Genomic DNA, 21,085 nt, shown 5'->3' on the forward strand with positions numbered 1-21,085 from the left:
AGGAGACAATAGCAAGTCGAGCTTTAATGGCCGACGATCCGTCATTCACCATTTACCGGGAGAGAAGTCTGGATATGGCACTCGGCGACAGTCGTTTTCATCAGCTCCAGTGTTGCATCATAAATCGATGAAAATGACAGACAAGACATCCTGTTGTGATATTTCATCATTTTTTTTTTCTTCTTTCTTTCTTTCTTTTTTAATTGTGGTTAGCACATTTTCAAATCTTCCCCTCCTGAGCTCCTGAGATTTTGCAGCCAGCCTTTTCCTCGTAAATTGCATTCCGCATCGGCGGGGCGACGTGACAGAGTGCAGCTCTCATGATTCCATGTTGTGTTTGGCGCTGCATGAGGTCGCATGAGAACCATATGAGCGCAGACTTAATTTTCTTTGGCATGAACGGTTTGTTTGCATCTTTGGAGGAGCTTGTTCCCTTTATAATCGTTAATGCATAATGATTTGAGCTAGTGTCAAGGTTTCCATCAAGTGTCCTCATTATGGAAGCACAGGGACTTGTTCCCTTCTTGCAGATTACTGTATAACTGGCATGTCCTCGTTTGTTTGTCTGAAGTCCTCATTACAGAAACAAAATAGCGTCAAGCACACTGACCATTAGAATTTTGAACCTCAAAGATTTCTATAATATTGGCAGACTTAGGCACACACTCTCTCTAAAGCATTGTACTGCAACTTCATAGTGCAGAAAGAGTACCAACTGTGAAGGACAAAGACAAATAATCATACCAACTTCAAATTCCATTGAAAGGGAGATGAGCAGTTTTGCAATAACACCCGTCTGATTCTCACTGGGTGACAGACATTCCGTTGAAAGGGGATGAACAATTTTACATGAACGGCCTTCTGATTCTCATTGGGCAATAGAAATTATTCCATTGAAGGGGAAATGGACAGTTTCGCATTGATGCCTTTCTGATTCTCATCGGGTATAAACATTCCATAGAAGGGGAGTATGAGAAGTTTTGTTTTAATGCCCTTCTGATTCTCATTGAGTTATAGAAATGATGGATGCCCGGCGCCAATAAGAATCTTTCTGGTAGAGGTCGAAGGGCCTTCTGTCATGGAGGAGTGGAGAAGTGCTTGGGAACACACACACGCGGGATGCTCTTGACCTTTGTCCATCAGTGAGATTGTCTACCGCCCTGCTGCTCCGATTCCTCCTCTCGACTTGCCCGGGATGTTAATCGAAGAAATCTCGCAAGACACCCGCGCGCCCTCACCTCCGTTCCGGTGGTGGCGCCTCTCTCTTGCTCTCTCTCTCTCTCTCTCTCGCAAAGCGATAAAGATGATTGGCTCCAACGGACGAAGGACAGGGCCGCATTCCGTCATCGCCAAACTACTGTTGCGTGTGGGGGGGAATTTGCGATGGTGATATATGTGAGGATTGGGAGAAATTGGATGGGCCAGCCTTCCTCCCTCCCGGCCGACAGAGGGATGAGATTATAGCTCAGTGGGATTTCAAGATTGCCAAGAGAGTGACAGGGTGAGCCAAGACAGAGAGTCATTCAGAGTTCATGTTCAATCTCGGCATCATTCACACTACTGTACCACTGTTGGATGAGCCATTTCTAGTGCCACTCACGTACACACTCAAAAAGAAAAAAAAAAAACCCAACTACAACAAACAAACCAGTCATAGCAGAATGCATGAAAGGAGCATATTGTTAGTTGAGATACAGAACAAGAATTCTGAAGCATTTGTACAGTGTTATCACCCTCTTAGTATTAAGCTGACTGGCTTTAAGCGCACAGCATCCGGCAAAGTTTATAAGTGATCATGTACAACAACAAGAAAATAGCCATACCAGTACTTGTTGCTTACAGGTTGCATCATAATATACTATCTATGGCAGATTTACTCATGACAATAGTACACACTGGCCAGAAGCTGGAAACTTCAAAGGGGTACAACAACTGCTTCACTATGTCCTTTATTTGAAAACTTGTCACTGGTTTCTCTTGGCCTACAGTGGCCACTACACATTTCTCTGCCGGAACACATTGTGTTATCTAAATTAGATAGCGACATGCCAATCTACATGTTAATCACAGCCACTTGTCAGATGTAGTCCCTGTTGATTGGTACGTTCCTTGCTGAGGGAAATACAAATGTATATACAGGAAAGTATGACTGCGCTCCAGCCCCTCAATTGACGAAATCAAGAATTTCTGTTTAGTAAATCTGTTATTTTACAGCATCGATACGATAATTACCAGATATAGCTGTATTATATTGACGACTTTACAGTCAGCAGCAGCTGAGGCAAAAGAACACCAACATGAAGGGCACCTTCAAAAGATTTTTACAAAACATGTCAGGTTAATGAGCAAAATGCAGTGTTTAAAATCTCTCTCATGAGTGTATGGTAGAAAAAAAAATGGAAAAGTCACGGCCACTTTGCTATCATGAAACTGAAAGAAGCGATTTGGAAACGCATCTGATCCCCGAACACACAGTACACAAACCATGCTGAACAAGCTGCCTCTTGGTCCTCAACTACAATATACTGCGTCATGCTTGCTGTGCATTGTGAGGGTGGGAGTTCAAAGGTCAATACAAAGGAAAGTGGGTGGGACAGAGATATATCTAACCATTCAGACAAAAGCAATGAATGCCCACTAAAGCATGAATAGACTGATGCAGAATGTCTCGACAACGTATTATGGTTTTATCAACTTCCTCATAACAGATGCAAAAAAAAAAATAATAATAATAAACAGACAGATATAAAGAGTTGAAAATTAAAACATTTCCCCATATCAATTTTTCTCACTCTATTTCTGCCTTCTATTTCACATACTATTCAATCTATCCAGGTGGCTAGATTTCTGTCCATTTTGTTTGACTGCTTACCTACCGAGCAGGCCTACGAATCTACCTATAAATCTCTTACCAGTCATTTTCTCATTTCTTCTTTACACACGGCAGAGAGAGTGCAAAGTCTCAATTACAACGGCTGTTGTGACACCATGATTTCATTTCTCATCAGTTGTTTGTACCTTGGTGAGTCTTTGTGTATTTTTAGTCCACAAACCTGAAATGCTGATGAGTAAACTTATTTTCTTCTTTTTTTTCCTTTTTTTTTTTTGGGGGGGGGGGGGGCATGGGGTGCAAGTATCCAGCTATCTATAGTATATTAAATACTCTTGTGGGTGGCTTCCAGGGAGTGCATGCAATTATGACGGATAAATCTCAGCATTCGGATCGTGATCAGCATCCCGCTACAGTGCACTCCTGTTATAACGAACACAATTCTCGCTACAACGGAGTAAAAATTCAAGTCCAAAAATTATCATCTTTGTACATATCTTTACATACTTTACTGTTCGGCTATGAAAAATTTCAATATGGCAAAAAAAAAAATGGCTGGTCCCAATGACTTCATTATAATGGGAGTCATCTGTGTTTTGTCTGTGTGAATGGCACTAAACCAACAGTAAAACAAAACAAAACCAGGAAACAAATTTAGCAGTCAGCAACGCTCTACTGAGATATCAATAGATACAACTTCATGGCCATCCAAAGTTTTAAATTGCTCCCAAAAAAAAAGAGGCAAATAAAAGTATCTGTCTAATCATATTCAGCAAATAATTGATATTTAAAGTAAAATACTTCACAGTTATAAATGCTCACACAAACTTTACTCCATGTGCATGGATGACTGCACAAAGTTTTCAGATTATTTCCTTCTGTTTATCTTTCTACTCTGATCATCACAGCTTTGTTTATTCTATACAAATGATGCAAGGACCCGAGTTTATTCATAAAGATTAAGCTATTTTCCCCTACAATTATGAGCGATCGAGCATGTCTACCTCATTCATATTCCTGCTTTCCAGTTCAGTGTGCAATTGTTCACGTGGTCATATCGTTGCCTGCCAGATGAAGATTGTTCTCATTACATCTGCTTTGATGAGACCACATGAATTAATGATAATTTACACATTGATGAAGGTTACCATCACAATAATGTTAATGTAGGTCCATCCATGGTTTAAGTATTATGACGATAGCCATTTCAGGTGGACAAAAAAAAAAAAAAAAGAGAGAAAAGATTGTGAAATGTATGACAGTGCACTGCAAATTACAGTATGTGTAGGTAAACACACTGCAATCAACCATCTACATTAACACTCATTGCTGGGGGCGGGGTTGAGTAATTCCCTTATAAAATACTGTAAAAGCTGAAACATTCGGGGAAGGCCACTTTCACAAGTGGAAGCCGAGAGTCATATTCGCAGCATGAAATTTTCACAAGTGGCGACTGGCATGCAGACAAGAACTTTTGTGTGCACGTTACTTTTGCCGATCTTGATGCTGATCCTCACAGTTTTTATGAATGTGAAAATTTCTGGTTTTACTGCGTATATCTGCCAATAAAAGCTCAATAACTGGTCCTAATTAACTTACTGCAGCCTGAAGACATGCTGTCTTGCACAGTAGTCCTTCGCCACCGCAACAATGGCGTTGGTAAGCCTGACAGGGTCCTGGAGCAGCATTCCAAGTCTCCTCTTTCTCTGGTCCTTGTAGAACGTCAAGGTTGGGCCGTCCTGGACCAGGTACACAAAGCGCCAGGACCTGGAAGTGACCAGGTGGGAAAAAAGAAGGGGACAGACATTCCTATGAGGACTGTTTGAAATTAATAAGATCACTTTTTCTATTGTACCAAAATTCATGGATGTTTCTTTTCCTATAGCCCAGTAACAACTCCTTCAATTATATGTTTCTTTGGCAGGACCCACTTAGCATTCATCAGTTGTCATTAGGTGGGGTAAGCCATCTGGAAGCTTTGTGGTTATTATGGCAATCTTTTGTGGACAAAGCACGCATAGAATATGAATACATCATAGAAACAGCCGATTATGATTAGTTTTACGTGATCACTGAAGAAGCAATAAATGCATGTAAGCTGGTATAAATTATTGGATCAACAGTATTACGAAGGACAATACGTTAATAGTGAAGGGCGAACTGTAAACATCACATTCCACCTTTTAGACCAGTCGTTTCATGATTTACAGTTATATGCCTCTCCATGTTCAACTGATAACTGTAATGAATAGAATAAACATGGTGACATCAATTTCATAAAATTCTGGCATAAAATATAGACATCTATGGAATTCGAGAGATTTGCTTGCTTTCACAAAGCAGCATTATTGGTGACACCCACAGATATGAAACTTAGATGAGGTGTTTATTGTTGCCTCTAACTTGCCTAATTGGTTTTGTATCAACAGGACGCATGACTGTCAGGTAGCTGCCACGTATATAGAATGTTAATGTGCTGGATGGATGCATTTAAAAGCACAGTCTGTGTACTATCACCCTATATCAGTGTGCAGTGTTTAGTGCACTGACAAAACAATACATCTGCTATAATCTAAGATTTGGATTTCAATATGTGACATAATATTTCCTTTTGTTGTTGTTTTTTGTTTGTTTTTTAATGTCACTCTGCAAAACAGCCAGATAACTTGGACAGTGTTACACCAATGACTTCTATGTTCAAGAAATTGGCACAAGCACTGGGAAATGCAAGTCAGAACAGCGGGTATCTCATTGGCTTGGAGACTGGGTGGCAACCTGGGTGGCATTTCATGAAGCGTGCTGTCCAACATATTTGTCGTACAAATTTGCTCTCAGTCAATCAGATGGAACGATTTCAATAGCTTATAACACTTTGCCAGAAATAGAATCTGACAAAACGCTTCATAAAGTGCCCTGGGCGCTGTTTCATGAAAGTTGTTAGCCCTGACAAGTTGTCAGTCTCTGACAACGTCAGTACAATCCTTGGTTTTGACTGGCTGAGAAGCTCTGGTCACAGACTCTTACCATGGAGATTGTCAGAGACTGCCAACTTGTCAGGGCCGACACCTTTCATGAAATAGTGCCCAGGAGGCGTCTCTTGCTGGTCAGGGAATGCGTCTTCACAATGTCTCTGCGACGCCTCCTTTGTTGAGGCTAAAGCCAGCTGCACAATATACGACTCACGACTAATACGACCTTAAAGGTATTAGCCCACATTTGTAAACCTGCAGCAATTGGTCTCATAATTAGCATGGAGTTTGGGTATGATTGCAGTAACACCTGTGCAAAATTTCGTTCCAATTAGTCCATTACTTTCATAAAAATAAATGAAAATGCACCGTAATCCGTATGCATGCGTATAACGCTCGCTAGCTCCGGTCCACGTACGTGTTACATGTACAATGTACGTAGCTATAGCCCACGCTCGTAATTAGGTGATCCGAGTATCCTCTCGGATCACCTATTGTATCTGTACGGATTCTTTAGTTCTTCTTCTTCTTCTTCTTCTTTCTTTATTTCTCCCCAAAAGTTGTGCAGAGGTTAGCTCAGAAAGTGCTATGTCTATCAAGTTCAAACTTATACCATGTATGTATCGTGTCCCAAAGACGGCAATCGAACTAAAATCAAAGTGATCAGTCGACCGTGACGTCACTATGACGTCATTATATGAAAACACATTCTCAATCATATCTCATTAATGGAATGAAGTTTTTCAATGAAATTTACGTCACATATATTTCAAGTTATGCGCATTTTACTCATATTCTCAAAATTTACATTTTCTCTTGATACGTGCGCGTACGCGCGCGTTGAAATATTTGTATGCTCAAATCGAGCTCAAATTTTTTTTGCACACGTTTCAGACAATTTGGAGCATTTTTTGAAAAATTGAAAAAATCGGACGGACGCGTACGCGCGCGCGCATATACGCACGCACAGCTCATATGCAATAGAAATTTTCAGTTTTTTCACACGGATCGGATGTCCAAAATGTCAAGGAATATTTTTATCAAGTTTCAAGTCGATCCGACTCAATATGACGTCATACGGGCCCGTCAAATTCAAAATTCCGCGCGTGCGTCAATGGGGATACACAGTGCAACTATGCCAAAAAACCGCCAATTTTAAATCGGATTTTACTCGTCAGGATGGACGGTGACCCCCCATTTTCTTGATATATTCTAAAAGCTGATGAGTTGTACATGTCATTTCATGGGTTGGCGATACTGAAAAAATGATTAAAAGATATCAAATTTCTTAATAAAGTAAACAAAGTAAATTTTCAAAATGACGTCATCAAATTTCAAATCCACTCGAGCGTATCTCACTTAAATTTCGCCAATTTTCACCCAGATTTCAGTATGTTGTAGCTTATGAAATGTTCTTTCATTAATGTAAAAACAACATTTTGATTGGATAACGTCATCACCTCGTAAAAATGGATTGAAAGTATCCTTGTAAAATTTGACCAGTTTACGTGTTATCTCTATGGGAGAGCAGTTTTTCTGGCAGTGAAAATTGACATGACTATCTTTTTCGAGCACTAGCTCACTTATGCTTCGGTGAATTTCTCCCAGATTTTAGTATGTTGTAGCTGAGACTTTGGGCTATCGTGAGTGTGCCCTTCATTTTTTCATACGACGTCGGCATCACGTCGAAAAACTTGGTTGAAAATTGCATGTGGTTTCGATGCAGCGTCATTTTGCTTAATACACAGGGCCTATGGAGCATGAAATAGGTCATTGCATAGCGCATCCGACTCGTAATCCTAAGGTCCCTGGTTCGATGCTCACCCCTGCCAGTTGTTTTTAAAATTTTTTTAAACACTATTTTTTTCTTCTTTTTCTTTAGTTATTCTTAATCTCCTTTCCTAACTTTATCTTTTTCTGATTTTTTTCATGCTTCTCCTTCAAATTTTTATAAAAATAACACAATTTTTTCTTTATTTTTCTTTCTTTCTACTACTTTCTGTGCAATAGATGAACAACAACAATGGCTATTAATCCCATATTTTGCACATGTTTTGGTCATGTCACGTACATTATTTCATAAAATAACAATTACTTGATCGTACACCATCTTGGGTATGTAAATTAGGGTCAAAGGTCATAAATGTTTCATCCTGTATCTTGGTGAATACATGTCCTATCTCTCCCATATTTTGCACACGCAAAGACCATGTTACAAGAATCATTTTACGAAATAACCACTTTTTGCTCAGATGCCATCCTGGCTGTGCAAAGTGGGGTCAAAGGTCATATATTCTTCTTTCTGTATCTTCATTATGACGTGTTATCTCTATGGGAGTGCAGTTTTTCTGCAAATGAAATTTGACATGACTATCTTTTTCGAGCAATAGCTCACTTATGCTTCGGTGAATTTCTCCCAGATCTTAATATGTTGTAGCTGAGACTTTGGGCTATCGTATTTTACCTTTCGTCTTTTTCATACGATGTCGGGATCACGTTAAAAAACGTGGTTGAATTTAAAGCTTATCTTCAATGTATTGAGATGTTTCTTTTCTTTCTGCAACTTTCTTTGCAATAACTCAAGAAAAACAGCGTCTATCACCCTCAAATTTTGCACATGTTTAGTTCATGTCACGTACATTATTTCATAAAATAACAACTTCTTGATCAGACACCATCTTGGGTATGTAAATTAGGGTCAAAGGTCATAAATGTTTCATTCTGTATCTTAGTGAATACATGTCCTATCTCTTCCATATTTTGCACACGCAAAGACCATGTTACAAGAATCATTTTACGAAATAACCACTTTTTGCTTAGATGCCATCCTGGCTGTGCAAAGTGGGGTCAATGGTCAAATATACTTGATTCTGTATCTTCGTTACAGTGTATACAGAATTTGGTACCAAAGATGACAGATATGACTCCCTTTTCTAAATGAGAATCCAAACATCACACGGCCAATGTCTCTAAACACAGATGAAACCTGCATGGTCATGCCTATTGCGATCAGACCTCGAATCATTGATTAAAAAAAAATCGGATCACCTTAATTTGTCAGTAATGACAAATTACAATCTCTAGTTTGATTTTGGGTCGGGTTGACCCGGTTTGAAAATTGATTTTAAAATGATGATTTTCTCTCTTTTATCGAATGATATAGACAAAGAGCGACAGGTGAGGTATGTTACTGTTATAACTTGTACTTGAAGTCATATTGGACCTGTTTTATGCAGTTTTGATTTTCGTGGGTTTGCAAATGTGAGCTAGTACCTTTAAGACCATAAGACCTGAGGTCGTATGACCTGGCAACACACACTATACGACCTGACTTTACAACTAGTCTTACGACCGTTCTGGCTTCAGTAGGTTACCAATGAGTACAGAACACAGAACTCTCGCTGTGGTATAGAAGCGCACACAGTGCTCATTGTGTTCGCTTCAATACTCTTTGCATCATACTGTATTGTGATTGGCTGACAGCTCACGACCGGTCGTGGAAATTCAACATGTCAAATCTCTACGACTGGCACTAAGACCCAGTCGTACAACTGGAAACTGGCAAGACTGGTGATGTCACACTTCTGGTCCTAAGGTCATATGTCCGGTCGGATCGTATAATGTGCGGCGAGCTGAAGTCACTTTTAACTAATTGCGTTGATGACTCTTCAAGACTTCTCCATGATCTTGAAGAGACACATGGCGGACAAGCAGCGATGATGTGGAGACATGTCACCTTGTCACCTTGTCTGGAAACATCTCAAAAGTCACCCTGGAGTCGCCTTCTTGGTGAGAGCGCAACCCATTTTTTGATCTTTCAAGTCGCTCAAGTTGCAGAGATGTCTATTCGTGAGAGAGGCCCTTAAATGATGGTTCAAGGAGACAACTCCCCACCCAACCACCCCCATATGCACAAACACACAGACACACACATACAGGGATTATACAGACAGACAGACACACACACACACACAAAAGAAGTCATATTTCTCCCAGGGTATTTCCATTCTATTTTTACAATTCAAATATCACACAGAATGGGCCATTGGAGCATATCAAGCATCAGACAAAAAGAACCATTTCCTATAAAATGATAAACTTGAAAATATGAAAAAATGAAAAAGCACCCCAAAAAAGAGTCTTTTGAGTGTGGAGAGTAAACATATTGCATCAGTAGAATGCAGTGTACTGGTATTAAAGGTCCAGTTTACCTTTGGGAGCAGTGATTTCAAAAATGTTCAAGATATCACATTTGATACATATGAGTAGGTCTGTTGTATCACAAAACATCCTACCATATAAAATTTTTGCAATAAAGCCTAAAATATGAGGAGATATCAGCATTTTCCCAGTAAACCATAACTGTATACGGTTTAGTCTGGAAGCATTCTTATTATAACTATTGTTCACATTTTGTGTATTTAAGAATACTTAACATTGATTATACGGATTCAAATTTTTACAGTGGTTGTTGTTATCCCTAACTCACATTTTAGAACTATTTTAAAGCACTAATGTTGGGTTTTTGTTTCATCTGCAAATGGTAAATTATGCCTTTAATGAAATGGTAGCTACAGACTGTAGGTGGGTTGGGCAAATATTACACACTATTCTCTTGAAATAAACTACCATTGCTATAGGGTAAATGTCTCCAATGATGATCACTCATTTCTACTCCCTTTCATGCAGGAGCATTCCATTCCACAGTCCAGTTGATGGCAATAAAAGGCATACCGCTTAAACATGTAGAATGGTGATTAAAGAGTGCGTTAAGATTGGATAATTACAAATTTATGGAACCACATTTATGCAAATTAGAGGTCTGTTTCATTATTGACACTGGCAATTTTTACAAGCTGCAATAAGTGCAGTTACTGCAGCAACAAATTGAGTACTCTCAACTGATTGATTCGGTCCATGATGCTGACCATAGAAACTGCAAAATCATTACAGTTCAAAGCTCATAGAATGTCCCCTGCCTCCCCCCCCCCCCCCCTGATTAATTTCATCACCTTCGCACTTTCCAATATGTTTACATAATCTCTTTCTGTCAATTAAGGTAAAAAACAATCCCTCTGAAAAGTCATTAAAATAATCTAGCAAATACTACTTATGCTATATATTTTGAGAGATTTTATTTTTCACAAATTGAACAACACACGAATATATTACCCTTTTTTTAAAACATGAATGCGACGTGCATGCGTGCATTTCAACTGTACTCCACATTTGCAAATTTACCAGTAGCAAAATTGTCAGGAAGTCCCAATTTGCAAAAGATTTGGCTTGTTATATACTGTATACGGCGTATACAGTAGAATAAAACTCCCTTTCTTTTTATTTCATTTCAAAACAAAAAATTTTGCAAAGATTTGCATGCCAACATTGGTGAGGCATGGTGCAGTGATGTCATCATTTAATATGCGTGTGCAATTGTGACTGGCATTTATTAGGTGATCCGAGTATCCTCTCGGATCACCTTCTGTATCTGTACTGAATCTTTCTTCTTTCTTTGTTTCTTTCTTTATTTCTCCTCAAAAGTTGTGCAGAGGTTAGCTCAGAAAGTGCATTGCCTCTCAATGTCAAACTTATACCATATGTGTATCATGTCGCAAAGACGACAGCGCAAGTAAAATCATAGTGATCAGTCGACCGTGACGTCACTATGACGTCATTATATGAAAACACATTTTCATGCATATCTCATTAATGGAATGGAATATTTCAATGAAATTTACGTCACATATATTTCAAGTCAAGCGAATTCTACACATATTCTTAAAATTCATTTTTATCTCAAAACGCGCGCGTACGCGCGCGTTGAAATATTTGTATGCTCAAATCGAGCTTAACATTTTTTTGCACACGTTTCAGACCATTTTGAGCATTTTTTGAAAAATTGAAAAAATTGGACGGACGCGTACGCGCGCGCACATATTCGCACGCACAGCTAATATGAAATCGAAATTTTCAATTTTTTCACACGGATCGGATGTCCGAAATGTCAAGGAATATTTCTACCAAGTTTCAAGTCGATCCGATTCAATATGACGTCATACGAGCCCGTCAAATTCAAAATTCCGCGCGTGCGTCAATGGGGATACACAGTGCAACTATGCCAAAAAACTGCCAATTTTAAATTGGATTTTACTCGTCAGGATGGACGGTGACCCCCCATTTTCTTGACATATTCTGAAAGCTGATGAATTGTACAAGTCATTTCATGGGCTGGCTATGCTGACAAAGTGATTAAAAGATATCAAATTTCTTGATAAAGTTAAAAAAGTAAATTTTCAAAATGACGTCATCAAATTTCAAGTTTACTCGAGAGTATCTCACTTATCCTTTGCCAATTTTCACATAAATTTCAATATGTTGTAGCTTATGATATGTTCTTTCATAAATGTAATTACACAATTTTGATTAGATGACGACATCACCTCGAAAAAATGGATTGAAGGTAACCTTGTCAAATTTGACCAGTTTACGTGTTATCTCTATGGGAGTGCAATTTTTATGGAAATGAAAATTGACATGACTATCTTTATCGAGCACTAGCTCACTTATGCTTCGGTGAATTTCTCTAAGATTTTAATATGTTGTAGCTGAGACGTAGGCCTATCGTTAGTGTGCCCTTCGTTTTTTCATACGTTGTCGGGATCACGTGAAAAAACTTGGTTGAAATTAAAGCTTATCTTCGATGTATTGTAATATTTCTTTCTTTTTACAACTTTATGTGCAATAACTCAAGAAAAACATACCCTATCACCACCATATTTTGCACATGTTTAGTTCATGTCACGAACATTATTTCATAAAATAACAACTACTTGATCAGACGCCATCTTGGGTATGTAAATTAGGGTCAAAGGTCATAGATGTTTCATCCTGTATCTTGGTGAATACATGTCTTATCTTCCCCATATTTTGCACACGTAAGGACCATGTTACAGGGATCATTTCATAACATAACCACTTTTTGCTCAGATGCCATCTTGTCTGTGCAAAGTGGGGTCAAAGGTCATATGTACTTCTTTTTCTATCTTCGCTATGACGTATTATCTCTATGGGAGGGAATTTTTTAGATGTGAAAATTGACATGACTCTCTTTATCGAGCACTATCTTACTTATGCTTCGGTGAATTTCTCTCAGATTTTCATATGTTGTAGCTGAGACTTTGCACTATCAGGACTCGAATCATTGATTTAAAAAAAATCGGATCACCTTAATTTGTCAGTGATGACAAATTACAATCTCTAGTTCTTTTGTGAATTCATGTAAAACTTCATAATATCACAACTAGCTTGTCTTTGGGCATGATCCTCACAATTTTTTTTTCCTTGTCTTGTCTGTTTAAGGGATGGCATAGTTTTGGTTGTGTTCCGAATAAAAGGTGGAACCCACCTTTTATTAGGACCACATTGTTTTGGGATATCTCAGCCATTTCAACCTGATATTCATCAAACCACTCATAAAATATGAAAGATCATACAATTCTTAGAGGAATTCAGAGTTTATATGATGAAAATCCATTTCGAAATGGCGGAGATATCCAAACCACAAAGTGGTCCTAATTAAAGGTGGGACCCACCTTTTATTAGGACCATAACCAAAACTCTACCATTCCTTTAATAAAATTTACTTTGTTTCATTTTCATTCTTACAGTCAACCTGATCACAGAGCGGAGTTTCTCTTTGAACAATTTGCTACGCCTGAAGTACCCTTCATGGATACGCCTAGTAATTCTTGCAGAGTGACGTTGACATTGCAACACTCCAGTGACCGACCAAGCCTTGGTAAGAATGAGGACCTCGGCACAGAAAAGACTGCACCCAAAGTTGGGCCATGCACCAGTTTGTATGGTGGCAAATGTCATCATTTGCAAACTGACATGGGGGTAGTTCCGAACCATCAGAAACAAACCCAACAAAACAAACAAAACGTATTTTGTAGCTTAGAATCACTCATCTTACACAAATGATGCTTCCTGCTTTATTGTGGTCTTTGTGTTTTTGTGGCAATGGTGCCACTGGAAACATAGTGATTGTACAACGATAAGGCGGGGTCTTCCTACCAGCTTGTTTGTCTTCCAGCCTTTGGTCTCCACGGCAACATGAAAGAAAATATTATCTAAACAATACACCTGAGACTTCATAAAACAAAACTGAAAATCATTTTGGAGCAAATAGAAGGGTTAGAGAGTTTCAATAGATGGCTGTACTAAGATTACTTTTCCACAATATGAGATACTGCTCTAGAACACCCCCCCCCCCCCCAACACACACACACACACACACACAAAGTCTGGCAGCTAAATTACATTTAACCTTTCTTTATCCTGAATGATGAATCACATTTGTACACATACATAACCGGCATATTCACATATAGCTTGACCATTGTTTGACCAGCAAGATGTAAATATATTGTCTGGACGTTACTGAAGGCTACAAGCAAAGTTGCCGACACTGAATAACCTATGTGGGCCTAACACATTAACCTAGAAGTGCAGAAACTTTTCACCATGCAGCTGATCAAAACTATGACACTTGGTGCATCATGCAGTGTCTAGAATTCTTGCATTCCTTTGGGTGAGAACAAATCTTCAAACAGTACACTCCCATCTTTTCCCTGCAAGCTCGGAATGTAAGAATAATTTGTGTTTGCATGTGTGTGAGTGAACATACATTATGATTTCAGTGTTTTGAAATACATGTACCTGTACTATGTTTAGTCATGTTCCATTCAATTTAACATCTCATGTGCTGATTAAGATATCTCCTTCTGGAGAATGGGAAGAGAAGTAAGTTGTGCTGAAATTCTTCTCGATTTGCTATTGACACTTACACTGCCGTTTCTGGCAAGAGGAAGGGACAAATCATCCCAACCCAAATAATTCAGTTCTCAAGATTAGACTCGTCACGTGCTACTCAGACACAAAATTTTGAGCAGAAGCACTCATCACACTGAGGAACATCTATGTCAACACGTTGTGACAATGCACTGATGTCACAGTAAATGACAAATACGTTTTGCTCATTAATTAGAAGTGGCACTTTTTGTCCGCCAAAGTAGGCCAGTTCACATGCTTTCATACATAACTATGGATGCATTCAAAAGAGACTGCCTCGGGGCAGCAAAAATGTGCACGTAGGCCTACCTGGACAGAGCCACATCCTTTTGATGTAAAGTGATACACGGTAAAAACAGACAACATCATGCTGTTAAACTTGTACAATAAAAATCTGCAATCTACTTGTAAGCACAAAACATCTCACATGAAAACATGGTGTGTTTGATTTTTTCTTTGACATTTCAGCAAAAACCTAGAAATAGAATTAAATTTCTGCAAGTTCGGTCGAAAGGATAAGATGAAAATCCAATTATCTATCTGCCAAAGAGCGAGGGGAATGCACGAAGGTTGTCGATGGTTTGTTCACTGTCCATCTCCTGGTAGGTAATCATTCCAGGCACCGCAAATCTTGTGGAAATTCTACCATCAGGGCACCTGGTAGTTTTTGGGGTATTTGGCACACAAATGCCTTGTTATTTCATCGTTGCAATTGATCACGGAACTCCAAGAAACAAACAACTATTACCGCAATAAAATATTAGTCTCAACTGCTTTGCTGGAATTATATCATTGTTACTGTGTCAATGGCAACATGGAAACAATAAACAAACAAAGACTGACTCATCCAATATTTGTCTTTCAGAGATGTCTAAAGCCACTACTTGGGAACTGAAAGAAAACACAGTATTCAGATTTTCATGATGTGTATCTTTCCGTGACAGTTTGGGACATTGTTCAATGATGAAATCTGCCTAGAGCTCCAGCGTAGTTTCAAACTTCCCACTTCTATGATGCACACGAATAGGAGTGGTGCTAGTAGACTAGTTTTAAAAGCTCTTAGCTCTTCTGATTTTAAAGGGTGTGTACAGTTTTGGTCGAGGTGAAAATTTAGCCTTTAACATTTTGCAAGATATTCAGAAATCACTCTATTAGATGTCAAAGAGCATGCAATTCTATGGGGTATCAAAAGTTTATTTGATGAAAATCGGTTTTGAAATGGCTGAGATATCCAAAAACAAAGTGAAACAAAGAGATCCTAATAAATGTGTGGCATGTCGCCTTTTATTATTATTACTTTTTTGGATATCTCGGCCATTCAAAAACCAATTTTCGTCAAATAAACGTTGAATCCTTCTAAAAATTACATGCTTTTTCATATTTCATATGAGGTTTCTCATTATCTCACTTAGGAATGTTCAAAACATGAATCCCCACCTCAACCAGTACTGTACAGTCCCTTTAAGCGTGCCACTGAACTTCATATGCAGCCAAAATGAGTTTTCGTACAAAGTTACAACATCTCAGAAAAGGCAGTTTGCCTCGTGTAGGACGTGCCCATCACATGATAAGAAACTAGCGAGCAGAAACTGTCCTTCATTCTGATAAGAGTTGAGAATGTGTGTGGTTCAATCTTAGTGCAGGTGCACAGTATGTGATAGACATCTGTTTTCTTCCTTTCTTCATGGAGGAGATTCTTTTTGTCTCTGTTCATCTCTTGGTGGAGGGGCAAAACAGTGGCAGATATATTTCACACTGTCTTCCCCCCCCCCCCACCCCCACTTCACCACTGTATTGCCTCTGCCAGCTGTCATGCCTGTTGCCTCATTTGAGATAGGCCTATTTGCTCACTATATTGTAGCACATTTCTGAGGGCAATCTGTAGTATACATCGGTAAGTCTTGGCATGAAGTTTGTGTGATAGATCAATGCAACTTTTAGTAAATTATGTCTTTATTCCCTTCATTCAGCAATTTAAAAAAAAAAAAAGAAAAAAAATCTCCACAGTGAAACTGTATAGAGCAGCTTTTGTGCATGGCAGATTAACAAAATCATTCTCTGTGGTTCACATATCTGTATTTTAATATTAAAGGCACGATTCAGGCTGTCCTGCATTTAAACAGGGAATGTTTCGGTCTTATGAATTGTAATGAACTTCATCAGCGCAGATTACACATTTTTCGTTCCACTACTCTCACATATTTACAAAGTCCATATCCTTACAACGTAAATTCCAGGTTACATACCGATTCAAAATATCAATATCCACCAGAGCAAAGTCCCTAAAAGACCAATAACGACAATGAAAGTTAACAAACTGTGTATTCAATTACAGAGGAAAGACCCATAGTTCAGATACTCCAAGGGCTAACTATAACTTGACATCTACAAAACTACTGACTAGAATATGAATTTTAGAAATCAGTCGCTACACAATACTCCAGAGAGCACCAATAAAGAACTACACAATGTCTGCCTTCTCTGGTAATCCTGTTCATTTCATTTCATTTCATTTCATTTCATTTATTCCCACAACTTTCACAACACGAGTTAAAAAAGAGTGAGCAATACAAAACAGCATGGTCATCAAATGCAATACAGAATGTGGAGAAGAAGCAAAGGCCATTGACCTGTCAAGGCTTCTTCCCCAATTCTCCCCTAATCGTTATCTCAGGTTTTGAACATGATTGCACTTGTTTCACAGCCCTATCTTTAACTTAATTTCTCCTGATCAATTCATATCACAAAACATATCTATCCATTAATGTCTCCCTGGAGCCTTGCTCTGGTGAAGAACTCGGCATACATGGAGTGCACTCAAGCATGACATATATATTTGAACATACAACAGGCTTCTCTGCTGACTGAAAAGCGTCATTGCTGCACCTTGTAAATTATACGAGGGTGAGGTGCACATAATACTAGTGGACAAAAAACAAACAAACACGAAACTCGTAAGCGGGTCAGTTCATATGTGAATCGATGGCTATTCATCTGTGAAACTTGAAGTAGAATGCGCAAGAACCCTTTAAAGCCACTGAACTCTGACAATGCACGACCTAGAAAGCTAACGACAGTGACAGCCCACTTTATAATCTCAGAGCAGATATTGCAATCTCTGTAAACACACCCCCATCATGCCATTCCCCCCCCCCCCACTCACCCAATTCTACATCTCATTTTGAAGCACACAACACATCACATATTCCATGTTCTTTCTCCTCCTATCCACAATATGATCAACTTTGCTTTGCAGCGAAACCTTTCCTATTTATCTAAATGCATTACCATGTAGTGCTCTCTTCCATTCCATTCTTTGCACTTAACTTCAATTTTCATCATCACGATCACAAGACACTCACATGTCAGTTTTCTCTTTTTTTTTTCATCCCCACACTATTTTGAAATTTGCTCTTTAGGCGAAATTCAGCCATAGCGAGCGCCCTAAAGGTTAAAATATAAATGGATGACAGAATTGTAACACTTGCTCTGGACGGATAAAGAGCAATGCTGATAAGTGAGTACTGGGAATATGGGACAGGGGCACTATCATGCCATTGATGTATGAATTCCCATCAAAGGCCAAAATGAGAGTGTGCTCATGAGTGTGTGTTTGTGCATAAGACCTTCCATAGTGTATGTGTGTCTGTGTGTGTGTGTGTATGTAGGTGTGTCCCTTAGTGTACACTTGTAGCATTTATGAGAGGCATTTTTACTTGCGCGCCAAAGCTACATTGTATATAGCATAATATGCCTCTTGCGCTCAATATCATTCCTCTCTAACTCTGCGATCAACCCATTATCATTGGTTAAAAAACAATGACAAAATCACCCAAAATAGCCACTTCAAGATTTATTTCATTTTCTCTTTCTGATGAGTGAAACCTAACAAAGAGGATGTGGACACTTCATTTCTCATCCTATTAATTCATCCTCTCCCTAATCCAATCATGGTCAAAGCTCGGCCTGCTCTCTTTCTCTCTCCCCACTTGAGGCCCTGGGTCTCCCGTGGCCTCAATAGGATCAGCAAATCCCGCAAATGCTATTTGCCGATATCATACTGACGGCCGCATTTGATGCGATGCAAGATCATCTTGCTGCGTTCTCCTGAACAACCCTCAAGAAAATATTCTCAATCATCGTCAATCTTATGGGGGGGGGGGGGAAGTGGAAAAAGAAGCAAAAATTCACATTTTCATCTAATCACTAAATGTGCCCTAGAATTGTTCTATTTTGACGATTTGTCAGAATTTACGCATTGAACACTTATACATAAATGAATGCTTACATATTCATTATCAATAATAGAACAGAACTTCAGAAATGGGCATTTTAAATCATGCTGTCAATGCCAACAGATTATCTATTAGATAAAAGCATGTTCTTCAAATAAACTGTTGGTATTGACAGCATGATTCATGCCCATTTCTGGAGTTCTGTTCTATTATTGATAATATTATTTCTAACAACAAATGGACTACAAATTACTTAACATAATTATATATATTATAATGTGTGTGTGTTTGTGGGTCTGTCTGTCTGTGTATACTTATAGATATAGAAATATCAGCTGATTACTGGGTTTCACACATTCATAGCACGGACACCAGCACCACATCCTTGACCCCTCAAACACCATTTGGTGATCAATTCTTCCCATAAAGTAAAGCCACATGGTAATCCAAGAAGCCTTGACTCCATATGACATTGTACACACTGATGGAACACTGTAACAGGATCAACCAACCCTCCTGCTACTCTCCCTCCCTTTTTCTATCATTGTTTTTGAATAATTCATAAAATCGCATATTGGATATTTTCTCAAATCTCATTATGGTAATCCCGCCTTGTTCACTTTGCCGATTTACATTTACACTAGCAGTCTGGCTCGTGCAGCTTAGAAGTCACGGACGGTTCTCGTCCAAGTGCAAAGTGCTAGGTTTAATTCAATTCATTCAGTTCCACTGGAAAGGAAAAGAAGAGAAATCCTTTATGCAAAGTGAAAAACCCCACGTACAAACACACAGAATAATGAATATATTGTGAAAACTTGACAATACCTGTGACACAACATTGCATTAAGTATAGCTCAGCATGAAAAAAAAAAGAAGAAGAAACAAAAACAGAGAAAGCAAACAGATACATTGTAGATATGGGGAGTCTAAAGTCAAAATGAGGCTTCTCGAAATGCTTCATCTGGAAGGTTAAGTTTTTAAAGGGATCGTACAGTTTTGGTTGAGACCTAATTTCAGGTTTCTAACATTTTGGGGGGAGATAATGAGAAACCTCTTATGAAATATGAAAGAGAATGTAATTTCATGAGGAATTGAACATTTATTTGATGAAAATTGGTTTTGAAATGGCTGAGATATCCAAAACAGAGTGATTCTAATAAGTGTGAGACCCACACTTTATTACGATCGCTTTGTTTTACTTTGTTTTTTGATGTTTCAGTCATTCCAAACCCGATTTCATCAAATAAAAACTTTCAATTCCTCTTGAAATGGTATGCTCTGAACTATTTCATAAGTGTTTTCTTGGTATCTCGCAAAAAGTTAAAAGCCCAATTCTCATCTCCACCAATACTGTACCATCCCACGCTGAAGAAGACTTCTGTTTATCTGTTTGTTGGTTGTTGTTTTTTTTTTATGTTAATGTGAAAACAGAGTTCTCGTATGTCTGCAAAACTGTCCATTATTGCTCCAGAATGTACACATATGCATACAAAATGTTCAAATTTCAGTTAAGTAACAACAAAAATGTAGATTTTTAGCCAAAGTGGTTTGCCAGAAGTACTAGAATCTCAGAGCTCACCTGATCGTGGTTGCTACATAATTTTTCATAATCGATGATTGATCATCAACAGACTGGGCCACAATGGTACCCACCGATCTTCCACGCGTAAGTGAATCCACGTGCAGCTTGTTGGAAAATAGGATTGCTAGGGCACGATCTACCATCACGTAATGTTCTACATGCATACCGTATACCTACAATGCTGACCAAGGGAAGGCTCCTCTGGAATAACAGGCATGTACTACGATCGAAATCATTCTATACTTCTGATTTCAAAATACTCCAAAATAACTCATTATCCTGGCAAATCATGTCACCCAAACAAGTTTTGTGGTAGACCCTTCCAATGTATTGCAAGTAAATTCCAAATGGTGGCAGATGCATTTTGAGCCCTTCTGAGAACTACACTAGTTGTCTATAAACACACAATTAACTATCTATAGTATTACTATGATTTCTGTGAAGAAGAACAAGAAATAATATTGATGGCATTTACGGAATTTATCAGGTATAAACAGCATCAACAGTTTCTGCAGTCATATAAGAACTATGTTTTACCTTCAACCCATTGAAGATGAGTCCCAAGTATACTTGGGCAAGTGGCTATGGGAAATGCATGTTGTAGCAAAATCAGTCC

General features: G+C 38.6%; 1 protein-coding gene across 1 annotated transcript in view; it reads right to left on the reverse strand.

Moving 5' to 3' along the window:
- Nucleotides 1-21,085, reverse strand: part of LOC140235188 (uncharacterized) — a 75,674-nt gene that overhangs the window by 20,996 nt on the left and 33,593 nt on the right. Inside the window, exon 10 of the mRNA XM_072315257.1 lies at nt 4,430-4,597. Within this exon, the coding sequence (XP_072171358.1) occupies nt 4,430-4,597 (168 nt within the window). The remainder of the gene's footprint in view (nt 1-4,429; nt 4,598-21,085) is intronic.

The sequence above is a fragment of the Diadema setosum genome, chromosome 1, assembly GCF_964275005.1.
Source record: "Diadema setosum chromosome 1, eeDiaSeto1, whole genome shotgun sequence".
NCBI classification, from domain to species: domain Eukaryota; kingdom Metazoa; phylum Echinodermata; class Echinoidea; order Diadematoida; family Diadematidae; genus Diadema; species Diadema setosum.